At 41.4% G+C, this 23834-nt stretch overlaps 2 protein-coding genes across 5 annotated transcripts; both read left to right on the plus strand.

The window, feature by feature from the left end:
• The first annotated feature begins 564 nt into the window (after positions 1–564).
• Positions 565–10248, plus strand: acer2 (alkaline ceramidase 2). Of its 2 annotated transcripts, XM_086211580.1 has the most exons (7): positions 565–953; positions 1256–1370; positions 2793–2934; positions 4184–4321; positions 8465–8602; positions 8982–9116; positions 9951–10248. In XM_086211580.1, exons 1-7 carry the CDS (start codon positions 840–842, stop codon positions 9988–9990), a joined length of 822 nt encoding a protein of 273 aa, XP_086067706.1. In that variant the 5' UTR covers positions 565–839; the 3' UTR covers positions 9991–10248. The 2 variants fall into 2 exon arrangements, with proteins under 2 accessions (XP_086067706.1, XP_086067705.1); XM_086211579.1 differs by having other exon boundaries at positions 566–953; positions 8982–10248.
• A 1565-nt stretch (positions 10249–11813) lies between these two features.
• On the plus strand, positions 11814–23543 carry LOC147257573 (tetraspanin-5). Of its 3 annotated transcripts, XM_086211582.1 has the most exons (11): positions 11814–12797; positions 12917–13000; positions 15932–15982; positions 17603–17749; positions 17869–18039; positions 18142–18267; positions 19739–19786; positions 20351–20467; positions 20549–20610; positions 22223–22275; positions 22354–23543. In XM_086211582.1, the coding sequence occupies exons 2-10, from the start codon at positions 12917–12919 to the stop codon at positions 22233–22235; spliced, it is 819 nt and encodes a 272-aa protein (XP_086067708.1). In that variant the 5' UTR covers positions 11814–12797; the 3' UTR covers positions 22236–22275; positions 22354–23543. The 3 variants fall into 3 exon arrangements, with proteins under 3 accessions (XP_086067708.1, XP_086067709.1, XP_086067707.1); XM_086211581.1 differs by having other exon boundaries at positions 11816–13000; XM_086211583.1 differs by lacking the exons at positions 22223–22275; positions 22354–23543 and having other exon boundaries at positions 11814–13000; positions 20549–20614.
• The last annotated feature ends 291 nt before the right edge of the window (positions 23544–23834 follow it).

Consider the following 23834-nt stretch of genomic DNA (forward strand, 5'->3'; position numbering starts at 1 on the left):
ACATTTTTGGATTGATTATATTAGCTCACAATTGAATGAGTACGATCATTTTCACATAGAGGAAATCATTGGAGTCATTGAACTTGCTTATTTAAAGAGTAATAAGTTGTCAAGATAAATACCGACCCGCTCCAACATGAGCAAAACGTCCAACCCCCGCATGACACAACTGTATAAGACAATACTTAAATCAGCTGAAGGCCAAAACAAAACAAAACAAAAAAACTGAGTACTGAGAAGTTCAAAGTGCAATAATCCTTTAGAATATTGAACCAGACCCGTAATTTCTTCAGGCTTAATGTTAATTCTCCCTCATCAATTAAATCAAAACCGTATGTACGGGAATTCAACAAACTGAATGAAAGATTGAACGGATCTTAAAGGCTTTGTAGCAACTCGGGTCTCATAAAAACACAAACAGATACCACATCAAGTTCTGAGAATATGACATCATTAGCGTTATTACCTCTGCAGATGTAGTCACGCGTCATCAGCTGAAGCGGGAGTGAACCATCTTGCTGCGTTTTGATCATCTTCGGCTGCAGACGGAGCAGCTGTCAATGCACAACGTTGCGCGTCACGACCAGCAGAAGAAGGCTTTGTGGAAGGACAAGAGAGGCTTAAAATGCTGCTCCCTACTTTAGCACATTATTTATTGTGCAGTAGGTGTCATTTCTCCAGTGCGAGTGTCTAGCGTGTGAGCAAGGAGCCGACAGCTCGGTAGATAGCGACTCATCTGGGGAGATTTTATTTTATTTTATAATTTTTTTTAAATTTTTGCGAAGAAGCTGACGGCGGTGTCTGTTCTGCACTATCCAGCGGATAGAACGAGTCCAGACATGAGTAACGTTAATCTGATTTTTTGGGACCAGTTGCAGGCTGGTAGCTCTGAGGTGGACTGGTGTGAAGGCAATTATCTTATTTACCCCAGCATCGCCGAATTTTACAACACGGTGAGTTTGATTCCGCTTGATTTTAGCTGAACATGCGTGCTCTCTCTCTCTCTCCCCCCCCCCCCCCCCTTCTGTATAATACCGTTATTTTCACAGTCACGGCTATTCCCCAGCTCTCTCTTTGTTTGTGGTGAACTGCTGTCTGGTGTGTTTTATTGTCAGGATTGCTAACTCACTCCAGTTTTAAGCCTGAACGTTTACTGTCGATGCTGCGGCATCAAGTTACACTGTTTTAAAGGCCAGTTAACCGAACGCGGAATCTTATGGTTGTTGTTGTTTTTCTCTCTTCTTTGTCTTTTCAGATCAGCAACATTTTGTTTTTTGTTTTGCCGCCAATATTAATGTGCTTGTTCCGTCAATATGCAACACATTTCAACAGTGGGATTTACCTCATATGGAGTCTACTGGTTGTGGTCGGTAGGTTGATTGACCTTCTTATTTACTGTGTGATGAGTCTTTAAACTCTCATATCCCGTGATGCCGTCGTTCTCTTTATTCAGGTTACACAACAGGACTTTATCTGTCTATAGTCAACATGTCATGTCTAGATCTTTGCTACAGACATTCAAGGTCTCCAGAGGATAAGTCCCTCTTGACTTTCCTGGTCCCTGAACTTTTCTCCCAGAGCCACCAGTTGGATTCAGATTTGCAGTAGGGATGACCCAGTTTGACTGTTTCAGGTGTTCACACATGTTGGGATTCCTGGGGAAATTCATTTATTTGTCATTCCCCTCCCGGTCAGACAAGAAGATGGATAACTTTCTCTCCTCTGTGCTACATCATGAGACCCATAGAAGTCAGTTGACCGCTAGTTAGCTTAGCATAAGGAATGCTCGTGGATGGCCTGGTTAGCTTACCTTGACTTGGCTTAAACTGGTTTTTATTTGCTTTAAGGTTGTGCATTACATTTGTTGTGAAAAATTGAAAATTAAAGGATATTGTAATTAGATAGAAAGCCAGAACTACTTTCCTGGCCGGGGTACTGACGCAACACTTCAACAAAACAACTCAACAAAAGAGAGGACAAAGACAACTGCTGGACAACATCCTGAACTTGACCCATTTGATGATTTTTAATGAGGAAGGCTAACTTACCCATTGACTACCATTCATTGTGCTAAGCTAATCAGTGCGCTAACTCCATACAGCGCGCACAGAGGACAGAAAGGTATTTTTCTTCTTGTCTGGCTCTGGGGAGGAAGGTCAACATGCATGTACCCCTAAAAATTTAGGTCTCCTTAACTAGCTTGAGGCTAACCTATATCATTTTACCCTCTGAACACATTTTATCATGAGTAGCCTCATTCATAGCCTGAATGAATAAGGCTATTGCTGAGATTTTATTGGATTTGCTACTGTGAATCAGCCTTAAATAGAGTCACTGTACGTAATCGGCAACAGTGTAAGAGGGCGATTACAGGGTCTTGTTTTGAAATGAAAGTGGACACTGTCAGCAAAGAACACCTGACGAAACATCCCTGACTGATGTCAGATAAAAGTAGGATGAGATCAGAAGCAGTTAGTGTCATTAACTAAGTGTGTTTAGTGCAGTTTTATAGTTAAGTGATCAAACTTGAAGGGAAAGATCGACTTCTTACTAGGGGTTGACCAGTCACTGATTCGGGGAAATGCAATTCCACGCTTTATAAAGACATGAAAAGATGATGTAGAAAAAGCAAGGAATAATTCCAGAAATGTTAATATGTAATGAAAAAAATTCACGACAACAGGATAAGTGGTAGAAAATGCATGGATGGATGTTTTTATTTGTTGAAACAATCTCGTAAATCCACCCTCGCTGACACCCACCACCTTTCGCCATGATCTTTTTTCTCCCAGGTATTGGATCAACGTATTTCCACGCCACCCTCAGCTTCTTGGGTCAGATGCTGGACGAGTTGGCTATTTTGTGGGTGCTCATGTGTGCCATCGCCATGTGGTTCCCTAAACGATACTTACCCAAGATGTTCAGGAGAGATCGGTATGTTGATTGTTGATTTATCAATTAAACAATAAGTTGTTTTGAGTTATTTTTTTCTGATGAAATTCTCTGATTTCATCTTCTTAAATGTGAGTATTTTCTCCTTTCTTTTGTCCTCTATGACAGTAAACTGCATGCTTGACTGTTGGTTTGGACAGAGCAAGACATTTATGTACTGGGCTTTTAGAGATGACATTTTTTCTTTTTTTCTGGAATGTTTCTGTCATTTTATAAGTCAAACAAAGACAAAAGAATAACTGACTATACGATTAACGAAAGACACAAAGAAAGCTGCTGTTTTCTTCTCTGTATGGACACATTGATTCAATCCAAAGTTACTTTTTTCCAAATTCAGTTTGACATTAGTCAGGTTTTTATCACCAATTCTATCTAAATTTCCTTAAAAGTTTGTGAAACAAAATGCTAATTTTGGCTCAGTTCCCTAGTTACTGTTACTTAGACATTAGGAGCCAGAGAGGAGCAGACTGTCTGTCTGTCTTCTGTCTTACAGAGAAATTTAATTTCCTCATTCAGTCATGGAACTCTTATGGAAGGTTAATCTAAAGTGAGCGCTGTCACATTGGCCTACTACACAGTGTAAAGTTCTGTATGTCCAGACCTTGTTATTTTATAGAGAGTTAAATTCTCTGTAAATCTGAACATGTTTCCAAATCCAGTTTAACGCAATAACACTTCATTATGTGACCCCCCCCCCCCCCAAAGAAAAAAAAACAAACAAAAAACACAGCACTGGTGAGCATAAAAATGTTGCAAAGGTTCATCTGGTAAGTTGGCTGCTGTGTCCTCTGCTGTGACACTCTTGTCCCAAACACACACACACACACACACACACACACACACACACACACACACACACACACACACACACACACACACACACACACACACACACACACGCACTCACATACACACAATTTAATAATAGTTCTGTCACAAATAGCTGACACCAGAAGCCGCATCACATGTCCGGACTTCTCTTTCCATTGTCACAGAGCCATCATTCTGCTGTTAAAGCTTCAGGCTGTCACTTGCGATTTCTCCTTGTGTTGCATATTTATTATCTCAATCTTAGTGTGTTGAGAACTTCCTGGAAAGAGTTAGAGACATGCCAATACTCTCTCTCTCTCTCTCTCTCTCTCTCTGGTTTTCACAACCTCATCTTTTAGAGAGCTGCAAATGTGCGGCAGATTCTAATTTCCTGACTTGTTTTGCTCTTCAATCTGTGGAGGTCAAGGTTCAAAGTGGTCATCGGCATCTTGTCAGGGATCACCACGGGGCTGGCCTTCGTTAAACCTGTTGTCAACTCCTTGTCGCTCATGACTCTGGGTATCCCCTGCACCGCCCTGCTCATCACAGAGTTGAAAAGGTCAGTGAGTCGATTTATTTATTTATTTTTTAATTTCTCATCAGGTGGCTGATGAAAGTACAAACTCACATCACGATGATCTAAAAAACAGGGTTTAGATACTTGTGAGGTGAATTGAAATGAACAGCATTACCAAGAAGGTCTCTTTCATGTCAGTGCGGTCGGCGTGTAGGAAATGAAGGAATATCAAAGTCAGTGTCTCAGCTGTTTCACATCTTTGATGTTCCGGTTCTTTTGCATGAGCCCTTTCTCAGTCTGCTCTGTCGGCGGTACCTTACCGTTGTTACCAAGCCAAGCATTGTCCTGAACTATAAATTGGAATTTCTCCTTAACTGGGTTTATTGGCCAGCTCTTGTTCCACAATTAAGGCTTCAGAAATGTCATACAAGGCGGTTTTCCACCACAGGAACTCTTGCTTGGTGGAGTAAACACTTCTCACAGAATGATGGAACAACACTAAAGCAACTTTGATCACAGTAGAAATTCCTGAAACAACACTGAAATAAAACGAGGAGACGCATCTAATGGCCGACAGCATCTGTGGGAAGCTGGTGAGGGTGTGTGTTGTGGCCGCTGCACTATCTCCTCCTATGGTCGGTTGAGGAATGGGGTCCTGGGTGAAACGCCAAACCAGTCGGTGAAAGGACGACAATGACAGCAACATGTGATGAAATGAGCACATGACAGTCTGTGGAGATCCCCGGAGAGGCAGAGGCGTGGAGAAGAAGAAGAAAAAAACAGGACAAAAACAAACAGCGGTGCCAAATTGTTCCTCCAGCAAGAGAGTGTCTACTTTTGCACGCGCTAAGTTATTAACAACATTCTAGATCCTAGAAGTTGACAGAACTCATTTCTCTCCTGAAAAATGGCCCTGAAAGAATTTCCACAGGGCTCAACAGGTAGGAGCTGCTCCTCAACGCTGTGGAAAATCACCTTTTATTGTTTAAGGAGACATTTTTTGGGGAGATACACAACGCATTCATCTGTCAAAATTCATCAAATACGTGTTTCTTAAATGCATGTAGGCGTAATAACTGCAGTCCGGGACCTTTTGTCAGTTGGTTCGGTGTTCCTACGTATCAGTTACAGTGTAAATTTGAAATAAGATTGCAACTTATTGCATCAGATGTGAACTCTGACTTTACTGTCTGTCGGTGAAGTCAGCTGGTGTAATCTTGTTAAACAGAACAAAAGAGAAACGGCGTCGTCGCCGTCTGCACTGCATCACGGTGTCACCTTTGGCCTTTTGTGCTTGCATTCTGTAATGACATGTTTGCCTAAACTAATTATAGAGACTTGTGATGTGAAAGAATGTTTCTGAAAACACAAAACAAGCCACTCACCAGTGTGTTCCTGTCTGCAGTGCCTCTCTCTGCCACACTAATGTTTCCTCTTCCCGCCACCCTTACTCACCGTCGTCACACCGCTAACCTCAAGTCATCTATTGTTTAATAATTCTTGACATTATTGTTGGTGCCAGTCATTTACAGAGGCCGCTTGTTTTTGTTCTGCTAAGTGGGGGAGAATTCCTACGTCCTGACTGATGGACTCTTGACCTCACAAAGTTCAGACTTTTTGGTTGTTGTTTGCTTTCCTTTTTTGCCGTAGGATTGGCTTGTCCTTTTCAAGTCGCTTCCAGTCGGACAAAAACTGTGTTCACTGTCCGGAATGTCCATTCGAAAAGTTGTGTAAACTGGAATAATAGAAACAATATTACAAGCAGTTGTTGAGTATTCCACTTCATAAAATACAATCCAATACAAATAATTGAACAACAAATACTGTGATCGTGTTGAAAGTGTGTCTGAAAGATTTCATGCCAAATCTACATATTATTATTATAGACTATGTGAAAACATTTGTGGACATATTATTGTGTGACTTAATTCTAATTAAGTTTTGTGGTAAAATTACCCTGAAATACCTTGAAAAACCTGCAGGGAAATCCTCCTCCTCCAAAGAAGTCACGCATTTCTTTTGGTAGCTGCCACCCTGTTGCTATGGTTACACATAGCCAGTGCCTTCACTTGGAAGGTGAAGAGAAAGTTGAAAACGAAGAAAGTTGAAAGTGTCAGATTTACAGTAGAAAAACCGCTTTGTAGCATCAGGTCTAAAAGCAACAATATACATCATTTTAACAGTTTCAACACGATTTTGCTGCTTCAATGACGCGATAAGCAGAACTTTCCCTCTTTCCTTCCTTTCATATGAGCCTCCGTGCTGATCTTGCCAACCCCACTGCGTGGTGTGTTTTTCATCAACCGAATGTTGACATCACGTAGGTCACATCAGACTCGAGCTCAGCTCAGTTGGTGAGGGCTCTGTGTCAAATGTGCTTACGGAGCCTCTTCCTATGTTTTCCCTAGAGTGTGAGAAGCATCTTGGCGTGACTCCGCCCCGGATAGACAAGCAGGCCCCTTCCCTCACTTATCTTTACCTCCAACAGTGCATCGCTAGCTCGGAGGAGACGTCGTCTTATCTGCTGTGCTTCTGCTATAACTGATAGTCAGAGACATCCAGATATCCTGCCGTGTGCTGATGACTGTCAGCGTGTTTGTTGGCAGGAGGGTGCGGAGGCCGACTTATACTGCCAATATGCAAAGGCAAATCGTCTGTTAAGCACCTGACACGCCGCCAGGATTTACTCCCATGTGAATACCGTAAAAATCAATTGGAACACTTTGAGTTTATTGTAATATCAGTGACACTAATAGCCTGTTTCCCTGTGGAAGCACGCGTCATTAGTGGTTTATTTTTGTACTTCCCTTTATTCGTGAGTAGACTTGACCTCAAGGACAGTTGTGTAAGACAGGAGGTATTCTCTGTTTTGGTTTATCTTTGGATTTTCTTCATGAAAATCAAGACCAATTTATTGTTGAAAGAGAAAATATTGTTTTCTTACTTTGATTTGAAAAGTGGATTCATGGCCACTGTAAGCAGCCATGATGTCAAAAGTGTGTGTGTGTGTGTGTGTGTGTTTTTTTTTCTTCATTTGTTTGTCGTGTGTTTGTTTGTTTGTTTTTACTTTTTACTCATATTTAAAGGCAATCAATTCCGGTAGTTCCAATCTCAGACCTCCAGTGTAAAGGAACGTGACATAAGCGCCCCTGACTCTGAGTCATTTAAAATGCTTCTACCATAAAAGCCAGAATATGGGTGCACTTCACATTTCAGGGGTTTGACAGCAGAACTCTAAAGCACCTCTGTCTTGACCCTCAAGTGTGAAGGTTCTTGTGGATAGGGCTGGAAAAAATGTTTGCTGGGCTTAGTTTTCAGCTCCTTTTACCCACACACAACCGTTCTTGTCTCAAACCTCCATTTTTGAGGGTGTATTGTGTTTGTGTTCCTTGTGAAAAACAACGTTTCCCACCATTCATTCGTCCTGGAACACTGGCAACCGAAATGAAGGGCTTGTAAGTCAGCATGACTTCATCAAACGCTCTGTCTTGAGGGGACAAACTGTGTCAGAGTGACCACTCTGCCCAGTCAGCTGCAGGGCTGTGTGCAAGGAGGACAAGACTAAGAATAGTTTTATCAGCGGCAGGCAGGATTAGCACTCATGTTCTGGAGCCCAGCAGTGCGTCCAGTAGCAGGCAAGTAGAGCAGGGGACTTTGTCATACCTCATTCCCTCTCTAAATATGGGCGGAGAATAACTCCTTTATCTAGAGAGAGCAGTGTTAACCTGCAGTTTAACGTTCTGGATCGTCACTTAGGGTGGAAAAACATCTGGGTCAGAGGGGTCAACACGTCAGCGGGGGATTTAAAAACCATCCCAACTGAACACAAAGGCCAGTGTGTTCTGAAACACACCACCCATGTCCTGATGGTTGGTTTGTTTAAGGTGCCAAGATTTACTCGAGTCATCTGGAGTGAAGCCCCACCTTGATGAGGAATGCTTTTTTTCCCCACCTTTCATTAGTCTGTCTTATACAGTATGAGTTGAGTCCCCCATGGTTTCAAAAGAATACATGCAATGTTATACATTTTTGTAAAGAAAAGGATAAGAAAAATAAAAAAATAATAAGAACCAATAAAAGGCTAAATAAAATCAATTTGATGTAATCAAATAAATATACAAAAGAGACAGGTATTAAAAACATGCATATTTGATATTTGTATTTTGTCCTGTTGGGTCATTGCAGGTGTGAAAACCCTCGTGTGTTCAAGCTGGGTCTGGTCTCAGGGATCTGGTGGGCTCTGGCTCTGCTCTGCTGGATCAGTGACAGGATATTCTGTGAAATGTGGTCATCTGTTAACTTTCCCTACCTACACTGTGCTTGGTAAGCGCGCAGCCAGTTCTGAAAAACTGAATATCACATGGACATTGTTGAGGTTTGGGGCAATTTCTGTGTTTTGAGTTTTGAAAGGGAAATAGATATCGTTTAAAGGTTCTGCCTTTGGGCAATTATGTTTATTTTCTTGAAATAAATAGTTTGATTTGCTGGGAAAATGCACTTGAGGGCATCCACACCAAAGAACAATAACGAGACATTCATGGGTTTAAACTCGTTCCAGCACAGGTGGGTTGTGGATCATTAACTAGGTGAGAAGATTGATGATATGCTAAGTTAGGACCAGCGTTCTCCCTGCTATTCATGTCTTTGCCAAGCTAATCGTCCCAAACTAGTCCACCTCATTCACACCTTCTTGCTCCTCCAGGCACATCCTCATTTGTCTGGCTTCCTACTTGGGTTGCGTCTGCTTCGCCTACTTCGACGTCGCGACCGAGGCTCCAGAGCGAGGTCCCGTGATTATGTTCTGGCCTAACGAGAAATGGGCCTTCATCGGTGTGCCGTACGTATCATTTCTCTGCGTTCACAAGAAATCTACTATCAAGGTGACTTAGGGTGTCGGCTTTTAAAGTTTCTCGCCCACCGGGATGTGGCCCAAAAAAAGACGGTGCACATTTTGGTGTCAGGATTTACCTATTTACCTCTCCCGGTCCGATCCTCGTTACTCAGCAGTATTTATGCAACAAACAAAAGGTGTTACAATTTCTCTACCTTGGTGACACATGGTGACTATTTACCTAACATCATATCTAAGCCAAGATACCTTTTCTTTAGTGTACTAAACGTGTTCTCAGGCTTTGCAAAGAGGAGCATGTAACCTAGTCAAAGTGAAAGTTTTGTGTGATTAATGCTTTATTAAAACATTTTGTACATTTTACAGTAACTCAGAAAACCTCACGATAAAGCATTAAGCCTCCTTCATAAATCTAAAAGTAGCAGGGCCATAATGAAACCAGGTTTAGAAACACTGGATACTTTAACTGTGATTCCTTCATCATGCATTAAGTCCTCAGGCCTTGTTCAGACTGCGAGAAAATCTGATTGGTTTCCAAAATCAGATTGTTTCTATGTGAGAGTCCAGACTGAGACACAGCTGTTTAAATCTGATTCTTCCATATATGGGTTGCATTTAGATTTTGGCGATTTAGACCGTCTAAATGTATCCGGATACAATCTGAAAACACTCACAAAAACAAATATCAGATTTTAGTTTGCAGTCTGAATAAGACTTATGTTGTATTAGCTCAATTATTCAACAAGCTGGTGGATAAGATGTTACACAAGTGTTAATTCACACAAAGCCTTATGTGTGTCCGCCTGCCCTCTCTGTCATCAGGCGGCTCCGTGACATGAGAAGACAGCAGGGCTCTTTCTGAGATCGGTGTTTTATTTCCAGCATGCCAATGTGATTATTCAGGATAGTATTTGCAAAAATGTGTTTTTAATATATTCCTGTACATAATTTGTTAACTCATCATGTAATATTCCAGTCTATATATTGCTAGATGAACAGGTACCCTTTGATACTGGCCATAAGAATGAATGTAAAAAATCAAAATGCATTGAAATTTGATGAACAAGTCAGTTGAATATGTATTTTGGTAAAAAAAAAAAAAAACAACAAAAAAAACAAAAGAAGTACAGCTTTTTGAGCTTAGAACATAATGCATAGCACTATCGGAACATTTGAAATCAATCAAAATTTACATGATTTGTCAATCACAATTAGCTTTCTATGCACTGTGTCCCTTTTTAATTTGGGGTTTTCCCTGTTGTTATTTATTTCATGCCAAAATCTCAACTCTCAGACTGCTATTCAGGGTTATTTATTCCAGACTCACTCTTTCAGACTGTCAAGACTGTGTGAAAAGCCTTAATAGGACAGGATAATTGACTAAAATAGAAAACGAAGTAGACACTTAAACGTTTTGTTGGAAATTATTTCTTCCAAAGGGGGAAACACAGTAGATCAATACATTCAGTAATAATGAATGTGGGTTTTTGAGAAGAAACATGCGGGAAAAAAGAAGGGATTCTGTGATTCTGTAGAATTTAAAAGGTAAGTAGTGTAGTGTTGCAAAGCTAAACACTGACCTTATAAATCGCCAAAGTCTACTCACCTCAAATCATCGTCGGACATTGTTCTCAGTGAAGACTGCCTCAAGTTATTGATTAGTATTTTTATGAAGTATTACTTCATTGCTCTGGAAAGAACCCATCCTCGTGCAGAGGCTCCTGGGAACCACTGATCGAACTCCTGCACACATGGCAAATGAAGGATCACAAACTGTTTTGCTGAGAGTACAAAGTGATATTTTTTTTTAAACTACTTGAATTATTTTTGTTAAATCCAAAAGCAATTTATATTTTTGCAAAGTGAAGTGCAACAAAACGAACGCAATTGCCTAAAGGGTGACTGATTTTTTTTTTTGATATTGTGTTATTACTACCTTTGTATCGCAAAATACTCTTGAAAACCGTTTTCTATTGTAGCAGAAACTTACAGAATTGATGTTGTTGATCTTGAACCTAATATTTGCAGTACACATTGTGCTGCGGAATTACATGAAGTCCTACAAGTGATACATGATTGTTTTCATGACACAAAGTAAAAATCAGCAAATCACTGTCAAGTTAGCAACTTATTGAAACGGGCAGCCACTTTCACACTGCCTACTGTATTGTGATATTTGTACTGACATAACTATGATCGCATAACACTGAGTTATGTGTTTTGAAATTTACTTTTTGTAAATAAATCTCCATTTTTTTCCTCCCTCTTCTATTATTGACATTACAGACAAACTGCACAGAAATATTTATTTTCATAATTTATCCTGTTTTGTAAACAAATATTTTTAATAGAGTGTAACATTTGTATTTTATTTTATGCAATAAACTAAGCAAATACTCAAAATGACAACTGCTGTTTCCTTTCCCCCTGGATGAATGCATACTTATACACGTGAGGAGTGTGACAGTGTTTCCCCACCAGGGGGCAGAGTTTTTATACTTCTACAAACTTATCGCTCATTTTTGCGCTCAGAAGCTCATGACATCTGGAATGAGTGGATAAATCGATAATCTCATCACCACATCCTATTACTGCGAGGGTTTAAACACGTGCAGATAAAAAACACACAACTTCCTGTAGTTGGCGAGTCATTAGATAATAACTTGTCGAAAAACTGACAGGAGAAGCAGGAGAGCGAAGGAGTAGGAGAGACGTTAACAGTTGGAATCGAACCGTGAACTGTGATAGGACCTGTCAACATGCAGCCGGGTTGGCGTCATAAACACGAAGCGAGGAAATGTTTTTGAGCGTGCTTTTTTTTCCAGGTCATCCTGTTGGACAGGTGGGCCCCAAACAAGCAATGAACGGTTTATGTTTGACAGTGAGGGCTGCTCAGCAGTGTTTTTAACCCTTTACGTCAAGCAGATTCGTCCCTTTAGGTGTCTTATATTTTAGGTTTATTCAGTACAAACTTGAGAAATAAGGATTCAACCAAGTAAACGAAAGAAAAAGTGAAGTCAGTCACTGTCAAATTGAATAGCGTGAAGACGGGTGTTTACCACAGGAAGTATGCGTCCTGTCGACCCACTTCTTTTATGCCAGTGGTTTTATTTCAGAAAGATTCATTTGTGTTGCCTGTCAGTGATTTGATCACCGGACAAACACAATTGTAAATTCATCCTCGATATCAACTGATTACAAAGTATGTTGCCAGGAAAAGATGCAAGAAATACTGATGTATTGCTTTCTCTATATTGCGTGTAACTTTGGACCCTTAGAGTCTCCATCCATCTCTAGCTTCATTCATTGTAGTGTTATTTTCTGGTGTCATATTCTATAATAATAAAGTTCTATGACAATTAACTTATTCATAAATGACACCAAAATCGATGTCAGAGATCGCGAGGAGGAAGTCCCGCCCTTTTTGTCCAATAAAGCGCCTGATTGGTTCCCGCACGAGTCAGTTACACAGCCATGTCTAGATTATGGGTCAGATAGAAGACCATCGTTTTTAATTCGGTTGATTTCAGTGGATTTATTTCACCGTTACACCACGGGACATCCACACCCGGAATACGGTGATACCTCGGCGATTCGCTGACAGAAGAAGCGCCGTTTGTTAGCGGAGAAACGGGATGATGTCTACGAACAGACGCTGAACCGCTTAAGGTTTGTCGAGCATTAAAAATATAAGGGTGTTTCCACAAAGCAGGCTGCCCAACATAAAACAACCATAGATGTGATTCCTCTTCCCACTGCGGGCGGCGTTCGATGACAAATCCATCCAGATGATGTCAGGGAAGCATTTCAAAGCTCATGAAGTGAGCTGCTGCATCAAGTATTTCATTTTTGGATTCAACATCATATTCTGGGTAAGTGAGTCTTCTCTCTCTCTTTCTCTCTCTCTGTGTGTGTGTGTGTGTGTGTGTGTGTGTGTGTTTGCTGTCTTCAGGCCTGCTGCTGTAGGTTTTGAGTTCAACACTCTGACATATCAGCTTCATCAGCTCTCAGGTTGAATTCTGTCAGAGAATGACGGTGTTTTTATGTGACGGAAGGGTGATTCCATCCTGGCAAACGAAGCACTTGCTGTCACTGTCACCAGCCATCATCAGCAGCAGCAGCAGCAGTATCATCGTCATCATCATCATCATCATCGGGGGCAGCAGGCTTTGTTTCCCTGTAGACATCCTCACTGATCCCAGGATTTCCTGCCTCTGTTGCTGCAGCAGCTGCTGCTGCTGCTGCTGGGTACCACTCTCTTGTTGACATCAAGGTAGCCTGGATCAGTGGATCCTCATCCCTGCCGCAGATCCTCCAGCCCCCTACCCCCCATCCACCCGCAACATCTAAATGTACCTGATCATTGTGAAATAAAGTCTGAGAAAGCGGTGGGCAGACTGGATCGAATGTCCAGAATCAGAAATTTACAGAACTCGATTGTTGTTGGACGATCAGCAAGCCTGAATCCAGCTACGTTTAACTTATTTTTGCTTTTCAAAAATATTTCATATCAGAGGTGCGTTTTGTGACTCACTGATTGTTGTGTTGATCTCACAACGACTTCAGGTGACTCCAGAGGCGTCGTTGGCTTGTAGGGTGAAGCTAATGGAGGCCAACACCTCACAACAGTAAAATTATACAACAAAAATGTTAGTTTTTCTAACTCTCAGTCGCATCGCATCTTCTTCATCCAGCCATTTGCTCAATAATCCACCAACACTTTGACTTCAGCTACAAAAATGATTGAACTAAAGTTGAGCTGATAGACGTTGAGACATTTTGGACAGTTGATGTCTTGGTAGTGGTGAGTCATCGAAGGGTCAGTGACACTTTAAGGGTGAGGTAACGCTTTAAACGTACTATTTCATTTGAAAATGTCAAAAATGACCACCCTTAATGAAGTTGAACAGATTAGTTTAAAGACGCCCTGATCTCGAAATCACGTCACGTTGCTCTGCCAAATGTATGAGGAGATTGGAGAAAACAAATGAGAGAAAACAAAGTGTTCTGATGGGTGTGGAGGCGGGTGGATGACATCATAGCTGACCTGCTCATCACTTGTCACCACTAGGGACTCACTAGTGGATCGACTGTAGAAAACACGAGGCGTCCTTGTTGTTTGGGAAGCGGAGTGTGTTGCACCTTCGAACCATCCATCAGTGGTGATCGTCAGATAACTTTCTGTCGACTGACTGACAGACAGACAGAAATGCTTTAAACTAGCAACTGTACCACAGAAAAAATGATCCTGATCATCAAATTCAAACTATCCTACAGTGTATTTAGTTCATTCATTAGTTTTTGTCATTGTTATGTTAAGTTTTCCTTTGTGTGAGCGGCCATGAATGGACCAGAGAGTGTCGAGGAAGGAGGCCATCTGTCAGGCTGGACAGAGGCTGGCAGCCGAGCCGAGCCGAGCCGAGCCGAGCCGAGCGTGCTCTGTCCTCTCTGACCCTCCGCCAGTCATGTAGCCACAGCTAGCTGTCCAAAACATTCCTCCCCCTGCAGCTGTCTCATAGACATCACCCCAGGAGATGCATTGAATATCTTCAGCGTTTATTTGAGGAGCCTCATACATTTACAGCCGTTTCGTTTACAGAGACCTGACACTTTGTATTTTTTGGTGACAAACCAGAGGAAAAGAAATAAATACATGAGTTTCTGATGGAAATACAGATGGCAAATCAGTTCTTGTCTCGTCAAAACCTCAATACTGAGTATTTAACAAATTACCTAGTTTGAAGGGATTCAAGAAAGTCACTCTAAACACAAAGGGTATAAACGGGAGGGGGGTAAAGGGGGTTTTAACAGATAAAGAAGGAATGATTCTTGCGGCGAGTTCACTTCAAGTTGCGCAATATGTGACATTCAACATGCAGCTTTTTATTTCCATATTTATAATTTTATACCCGGACACTAAAATGATGTCGGCTGTTGTTACAGACTCATTTCCTCATATCAAAGTAAATAGAATCAAACAAGCAATATATTCTTTGTGTCTTTGTATTGATTAACCAGTTCATAAAACCCAGCGGCGTCTGTCACGTTTGTAAAGGATGTGGGTTTTTTTGTTGTTGTTGCTGATATATATATATATATATATTTTTTGTGTGCGCTGCTTCAATCTGACATGTAACCTTAAGATATGATCAGATAAATTGCTGATACAGGAAATCAGTGGCAGAATTATAACAGAGTTTATACGGTCACGAAAAACCTGGAAAAGTCATGGAATTTGAAAATGGCATTTCCAGGTCTGGATATGTTAACAAAAAACAAAACAAATGTGTGTAAAAAGCATGGAAGTGTGTTCTTTACATAACTGTTTATTAGGCTATTTGGTTCCGTGAACATCAGATGAGAGACATCTCAGTATTTATGTACTTTAGTACTTGTTAATCTTGAGTCAAACTCATAGGTTCTCATTCATCTTTCTTAAAGAGACACTTGTACATTTTGTCACGTGAACGGATGTTTCTAAGAATGTATGATCATGAACGCAGGTGAGGGAAAAGTCACAGAAAAATTCAGTTGTAATTAGGAAAACAAAAAAGCAATCAGATTTGTCTGATTCCTCAAATTTCGAGGTTCTGAACTTCTCGGCTGTTGCTGGAAACTTGAACAATATGTGCATGTCAGAATCTGTTGGTGCTGATAGAAGAAGCCTCTAATGTGGGAGTCTCTTGCTGCCTCTGCGGTCTTGTTGCCAGGAAAACCTCCCTCTGTTCTTCTGTCCCATGATGACTACATGTTGCAATCACAGAGGAACATCATCTTTTCTCTCGTCTCTTTTTCCTCTTCAGTTCCTCGGAGTGGCGTTCCTTGGCATCGGATTGTGGGCATGGAGCGAGAAGGTGAGTCGTACGCCTCTTTGAGGATGAGAAGACGCGGATGTGATGGACAGTGTGACTCTTTTCACATCTGGATGTTTGCAAATATCCATAAATCAAGAGACTCAGTCGCATGAATCACTTCTTGTTTACAACCCGTCTGCACCAAATGGCAGCAGGGACTTTACTGTATCAGAAAGGAATGTCATGCTTTCTGGTGGGATGTCCTGAACAATGGACTCTGATGCATTTCACAGAAAGTGTGTGTGTGTGTGTGTGTGTGTGTGTGTGTGTGTGTGTACTCCGAAGAGCTCAAATGCTTAAGGAGTTCCTCTCCTCTGGTTAGTGTGTTACAGTTATTTCCATCATTGAAGCAACCAGAGGATTTTGGTTCACTTATTGTTTTCGGTCAGTGAGTGTCAGAGGAAAGTCACGTGTTTCCTAAATTGACACATTTGAAATCAGATTTCGAATCCAACAATTAAGGCATGAAAAGAGGCCTAAAAACCTGTGTGTATGTGCCAGTGTTTGTATGAACTGTTAGTAGAAACAATCAACGTTACGACTGTGAATGATGAGACGTCTGTGGATGACACTAGTTACATGTTAAAGTAGAAGAAGAAATACAGGGTCTCTGACACCATAAGCTCCGCCAAGTAGTGTTTGTTTGTTTGTTTGTTTGTTTGTTTGTTTGTTAGCAGGATATCTCAAAAACAAACAGAGAATTTGGTCAAACGTGGTACAGCAGGTCTTATTTGCAGACAAATGGGGACTGTGTTTTTTGGATCCTGAAGACTGCTCTCGGCCGTTTGTGCAACTGTTGTTACCTGTATTTTTCAGGACTTTTCATAAACAAAAGTCATTCAGTTCATGGAGTCCATGTGAAACAGTTGAAAGGGCGTTTGGCTTCATCTTGATGGTATTGTTGTTATGTATGGCTGAGCGCATTTAGATGCACGTGTTTCGATCAGAAGGGTCAGCATTAAGCTCTTGGAGATGGTTGAGATCGTGGTCTTGATCGAAGACCTCGCTCGCTGAACAGCTCTCCGGTTCTTTTGGAGTGCTTTTATTCAGCTCCTGTGAATCACTTCCTGCGCAAGTTCACTTGCTTTAATTTGAACTCTCAAATCAGTGATTTTACATCTCGATGGACTCATCGTTTCAGATGTAATGTTGCGAGATGGAAACAGGAACCTTAAGCGGTGGGGGTGGGGGGGGGTGTTACAAGTTTCACATCTTCATAAGCTGACTTTTTAATTTATTTATTTTTTAGCAGATTTCTGGCAGTCAGTGGAAACAAGGTGACGTAGTAATCTCCTCAGGCAACATCTAGTGACACATTCCGCCATGACAGGAAGCATTATCATTTATTTGTTGTTGCTCCTGTCCACCCGGTGAACGGAGGTCCAACAGTCACTCTTTTTGTGGGCTCTTCAGCTATTTAAGGTTGCGCTGCTTCATCATGAAGGGGTGTGGTGCGGAGTAGGTTGTGTCTCGTGGATTGCTGGAGTTAAACGGCGAAGCTGGAGCTGGATGACGTTGTATTTGTTAAGACATTCATTGTAGTTGCTCGCTCGTACTGTGGACCGATATTTTCTTCTTTTTATAACTTCAAGCCCCTGACTCCTTGTGCTTCTTCTCCAGGGTGTCCTGTCCAACATCTCCTCCATCACAGACCTGGGGGGCTTCGATCCTGTCTGGCTCTTCCTGGTGGTGGGCGGTGTGATGTTTATCCTGGGTTTTGCTGGCTGCATTGGAGCGCTACGAGAAAACTCTTTCCTGCTGAAATTTGTAGGTCCCCTCACTGAGCACATTTAGACAGAATCAAGAAAGGCAGACGGAAAGGAAGTCTTTCTCGCTTCAGTGTTGTGAATTTGTTTTTGGAGAGCTTTGGATGTTTGTATTCCCAGTTCTCTGTGTTCCTGGGGATCATCTTCTTCCTGGAACTGACTGCGGGAGTCCTGGCCTTCGTCTTCAAAGACTGGATCAAGGACCAGCTCAACTTTTTCATTAACAACAACATTCGAGCCTACAGAGACGACATTGATCTGCAGAATCTGATCGACTTCACCCAGGAATACGTGAGATTTGTGTTCTTCATTCACTTATTCACTGTGCTCGCTCATTTCTGTGGAATCTCACTGATTTCTGTCTGTGGTTTTGTTGTCTGTTTAACCTCGTAGTGGGAATGTTGTGGAGCTTTTGGAGCTGATGATTGGAATTTGAACATCTACTTTAACTGCACTGATTCAAACCCGAGTCGTGAGAAATGTGGAGTGCCATTTTCCTGCTGCACCAAAGATCCAGCGGTACGTCTGCTGCACATTCACGTGGCGGCCATTTTTTGAGCTTGTTGAAAGCCTTTCGACTGTCGGTAGTAGAGGGGGAAGTTATGAACGTCCTACATGTGACAGATAGCCAGGTTATCTGTGTCCTCCAGAAAGTTGGCTGACGCTGTATGGCTTGTTTCCAACAGGATGTCTAGGCCTGTGTGTTTAGTCCTCTCAGCCTTTGCCAGCACAGCACAACCTCAATGTGGCTGGGAGGGAGGAGTTATCTTGACCAAGGCGTTTTTGTTGGCAGAAAAGTGCTCTAAATGCTGCTCACTGTGCAAAGCAGTGACAGCGCAAGTCTGCTTCATCAGAACAGAAAGAGTTCACTGGAAATCAAGTTGCACAACGGGGCTTTCTGCTGATCCAAGGATGTGTAACACGCTCAGTTCCCAGAGGTATCTCTGGGATTTTAAACCCTCACCGTTTCCAAGTTGTGTCCTAAGTCCTGATAAGCTCATTGCAAAACAGTTGCCAATGTTTGAAGCCTCTCTCTGTTTTCATGCAGGATTTGAATGATAAGGCTGATTTTTGTTTCCAGAATTTTCCGACAGCAATAGAAGCCCAGAGCCAAAATGTTTTAGTCCCTCAGTTTTAGTCTTTTGATTCCCACTGAAAATAAATCTTTCAAGGGGTTTTGTTGTCACCTCGTCATTGTGGTTGAGCAGAAACTCCAAAGCTGACTTTTGCAAAACTCTGTGAAGCGATGCAGAATGGTTGCATCTTTCATCTTCAAATCCAGGGCAGGTTTGTGTGACCAAGCAAAACAAAAAAGTTTTTTGTTTTTTTTTTTGTGGTCAGTTCTGGGTCCCTAGAAGGACACTACAGCTCCATCCAGTAATAGACACGGTCTACTGGATCACAGTTACTCTAGAGAAATACACCAGAGATGCGCGCAACATGTTACGTCAGCGGGACATACAGAAGTGTTGCTGCTACACTGCCTCTTTCATTAGGCCCACCCCGTTTCTATGGCGATCTCTTCATTTCGAGGCCTGAAGAGTCACGTTGTCGCACGATGGGAAAAAAAAAAGAAGCCGTGAACATGAAGAACACGGTCGATGTAGCTGCTCCAGTTGATTAGAGTGATTATTGACGTTACGTGTTGGGAACCCACCCTGTGTATGTCAGCTCCCAGGATCGATTGTTTTTTTAAATTTTTTTTATGAATTTAGACAATGGCAAAGGAAAATAAAAAGATATATCATTATGTATCTCTATTATATGTTGCCAGACTTTTTGGAATTATCCTTTCACAGTTGAATTCAAAGTGTCTTTGTCCCTTCGGTATAAAGGCTGTGTGATTTAGTCATGGAAGTTCAAGGTGAAAATAAGCAGATGTACACAGCCTTGCTATATTCACTGGCTCTTTTTATTTTTTTTTTCCTTTGAAAAGAAAACCCTCGAACTTCTGAAAATTTTATGAGCACAAACTGTCTTGTCTTCACAGGAGGACGTCATCAACACTCAGTGTGGATATGACATCCGAGGGAAAACGGTGAGTTCCTCTCAGAGATGTCTACAAGTAAGACGGCGCTTTAAAACATCAGGTTTGAGGAGACGAGGATGTGAATTGCTTATTTAACTCAGGCGGGTTTGTCTGGTTGCATGAGGTCACCAGGTACTCCACCCTGGGCACAAGCTTTTCCTCTCACTATATTTCTCAACTCCTCACTACAGCGGCTGGCTCCCCATCAGTACTTTGGGCCGTGCGGTATTACTCATGCTGGAGCAATGCAATGGAAAGTAAAACCCCCTCCCCCATCATTAGCTTTGGCGGTTCTCCATAGTAACATAATGTAAGGAAAAGCTGTGTTTGTTTTGTAGAGATTCTAACCAGATTCAGAGCGGTAAGATGGTGCGTTAACAACCAAGTAGTTCACAGAGGTTTTTTTTTGTGAAGGGCTTCCGAAAAGACCACAGGATTAGAAACCAGAACCGTTCGTGTCCGTCATTGATAACCAGCATGTGCCAACATGACGGCATAGACACTGTTACTCAAATGAAAATATAAAGAAACCTGATTATTGTGACACTGATGTGTGTTTTGTTGGGCTTCCAGGACTCTGAGCAGAGGACTTTCATCTACATTAAAGGATGCGTCCCACAGTTTGAGAAGTGGCTCCAAGACAACCTGACCGTGGTGGCAGGCATCTTTATTGGGATAGCGTTACTACAGGTGAGGAAGAGCTGGACCCGAACATTTCATCTCTGCCAGACTGTTGGTTGAACTAACGATTGATATGTTTCTTTCTTGTAGATTTTTGGAATCTGTTTAGCACAGAATCTGGTGAGCGACATCGAAGCAGTCAGAGAAAGTTGGTAGGTGGCAGCAGTTTTTAAAAATTTTGTACTTCAGTGAAGAATAAATCCCTCAGTAGTGAAAATGAAATTGATGGATCGGATAATTTGAGCTGCAAAGGTGCTGGAGCCTTTTCATCTCCACAATTATTGGATCAATTACCACAATTTGTTTTAATGGGCCCCTGACTGAATCTTAATGACTTTGTTACTTTCCTCCAGCACCACCTGCAGGGTGACAGGGTTCACACAGTCATGAAGAACCTGGAAAGGTCATGGAATTTTAAAATGGCCATTTCCAGGGCTGTAAAAGTTTAAAAAAAACAAAGCTATAAAAGTTTTGGAAATCTTACATTCAGTTTCTTTTTTACATGTTCATGTTGTATAAAACCACATAGCTTGTCATCAAATGTCAGTCTTGTGTGTTAACAGAGTTAGAGAATATACAATCATTGAAAAGTGTCAGGTTTGGGAAAAGTAACGGAAATTTACTGTTTAAAAACGTGCACGAACCCTGAGTTGAAATGTTTCTTTGGCGCTGTAACAACTCCAGTGTTGCTTTGACTTCTTTATCTTGAGCCGTCATCATTATGTCAGCAGTTAAGTGTCGTCTGACAAATATCTGCAAAACAGCCTCAGCTGCACTGAACGGACCCAGGCCATAAAAGACTGCATTTATTTTCTATTTAGAATTGGAGTTTATGCTAATTAGCACATGCTAGCTTGCTCACCTGTGAAAGTAAGATACTGACAAGTGTAAATATTACCTGTGATCGTGCCACAACAGCTTTAAAGACATAATTCATTGGGAAATTATAATTTGTTTATCTGTTACTCACAGTTAGATGTCTTTAACTGATCAAGAAGTTTTTTTTCCTCCTGCGTGACTTCTTGGTGAATCTAGAAATCAGAAAACGTTAGCGACTTACTCATCGCTGAAAGTGTATGGAGACCGAGGATTACCAACAGTAAATCAGGGGGGAAAAAAAATTCAAAAAGCCGGTATCTGAACTCTTGAGGGCATCTTCCAGTATGATCCATGTATTTACGATCCAGTCGCATACTCAATACTGCATGAATACTCTGATTTGAGCCAAAAACGACCTGACTAAAACAGTCCCATGCATGGCCGTGAGCAAACCGATGTGTCTTGTATGTTTTAAGATAATGGTGATTTCTATAAGTGACAGTGTGAAGCACCATCACCAGACAAAACATAAAGCTGTAGAGCTGCGCTGCCTACTCAAATATGAACCAAGAGAATGAAGAAGAAGAAGAAGAAGAAGATGAGATTTGTTAATTCTAAAATTGATTAATATTTGACATACAGTTAACCAAGAAGAGACAAGGGAAAACTGAATTTTTTTTTCCCCCATCAACATTTTCAAAGTCTCAGTTTTTTATGTTATTAACTGAATACTCATTCTTTAAAGAGTCAAAGCTGTTGCAACATTTTTATTTTTGTATTAATAGCAAGTTAAATGTTGCTTCCACCTATGTTGCACATTGTGCCAGAGACTCCCACTCCTCCCGACTGCCTCTCACAGTACTGTGAGCCAGTCTTGTTCTATGATTGTGCAGTTTATGTCATTATTTTGAATTGCATCTTAAATATGTCTTGTGTTTTCTTCAGTTTGTTCACCTAAGACCTCCAGACAATCTCCGAAGGCGAGAAGGATGTACTGGGTAAGTGTTACATGTCTTACATTTACACCCCCCCACGTCATTGTGGTTTTTCTAATTCTGAATTCCATTTTTCTACAGAACTCTTCGGCTAGGACGCCAGCAATGAAGGGAAATACTCAGCTAACCTGTCCTCATAGAAGAGCCTAGTTTTTATGTAAATAATAAATGTAGTTATTTTTAGAGTTATTTGTGGTCCAGTTTTTCAATGGAGCGCAACCTCTTAAAGTTATTGTAGCTCTTAGACGTTGCACCTAGAAGTAAGACTGGAACTGACATTTTCACAGTATAATTAGTCAGGAAGGTGAAGTAGTTCACGGTGCAAAGTTCAGAGGAGCTGAGGGTGGCAGTCACAAGGTCATACAGGACATTTGTTTTCTCAGAGGTAGCTCTTCATTTAGAATGCTGACACCGTTTTCTATGTCTTACAGCTGCAGTTTTTAATGCTGCACATAAAAGTTGTGTACAAAGATGATTCTGAAGATGCACTGCATGCCTTATGTCTACTGGTAGGACATTGGCTCTTCTAACTGTATTTCATTTATGTTAAATATTTTAAAATATTTGTAAAATAGTTGTTAGCGTATGGTGAATTGGCTGGTTAGCACTTTGTGAAATGTTGAATGGAATATATTCAAAGCTACAGAGAATTAACTCAAGGGGTTCGCAAAGTTGGGGGCTGTGGGCCTCCCCCCTTGGTCAAGCTCGGAGTAAGACCCCTCAGCTCTCATCCCATCCCCGCGCCTTAGTGTTCTTGCTTGGATGACTCGACTGCAATGATATTTAATCCTAGAGACACAATTGAGTCAACGTTGCTGTTTGAGGTCATTTCAGACAAGAAAATATACATTTAAAAGGTCTGTCTTAGTTTCATAATGTACTTCAACTGGAAAATAGCGCTGCACCAAAATTTTCTGAGTTGACTTGAATCTGGGTGTCAAGGTCATTCTTGCCTGATTCTTGAATTCTCATGGTACTATCTCTTTTGTTGAATGAGGAAATTGATTAATAAATAGCATGAAAACCATTTTTCTGGCAACAACTCTCCACTTTGGGGCCCCAGTTCATAAAATAAAAAAGATGCATTCTGTTATTCATGGTCATGTTGACAGCAAAGTCAGAAAAACACAGGGCATTAGCAGCTTGCTAACATTAGCGGTCTCTGCTAGCAGTGAGGGTTAGCTCAATGGTTTTGGTTTCTCTGAAGATGAGTTGAGCCCTATTGCAGAGACATTAGCTGGAGGCCAATTTTGGGAAGATTTAGCTTCGTGGGGCTGTCGTAGGTTGGGGGGGGGGGGGGGCGTGAGCATTGACCGCAGCTAGCATGCCTCTTTGCCATGCTAGTAGGGACAGCTAACTTGCTTCACTGCCTGATGGCTGTCTACAGCCACGCAGCAAGAATAGCCTTACGAGAGCAAATTAAACTTTGGTTCTGCTGATTCAAATCAATGTCTCTATAGTGGTGAAACATTGTCATGCCAGAGATGTGAAGTCCTGTGTTTGGGGACAGCTTTTCCTCTGAGTGACTTGAATAATGTCAGTCCCCTGTTTTGGGGGCAGCC

Source organism: Aulostomus chinensis, chromosome 8 (genome assembly GCF_037954235.1).
Source record: "Aulostomus chinensis isolate RoL2024-O1b breed Wild chromosome 8, RoL_Achi_v1.0, whole genome shotgun sequence".
Classification (NCBI taxonomy): Eukaryota; Metazoa; Chordata; class Actinopteri; order Syngnathiformes; family Aulostomidae; genus Aulostomus; species Aulostomus chinensis.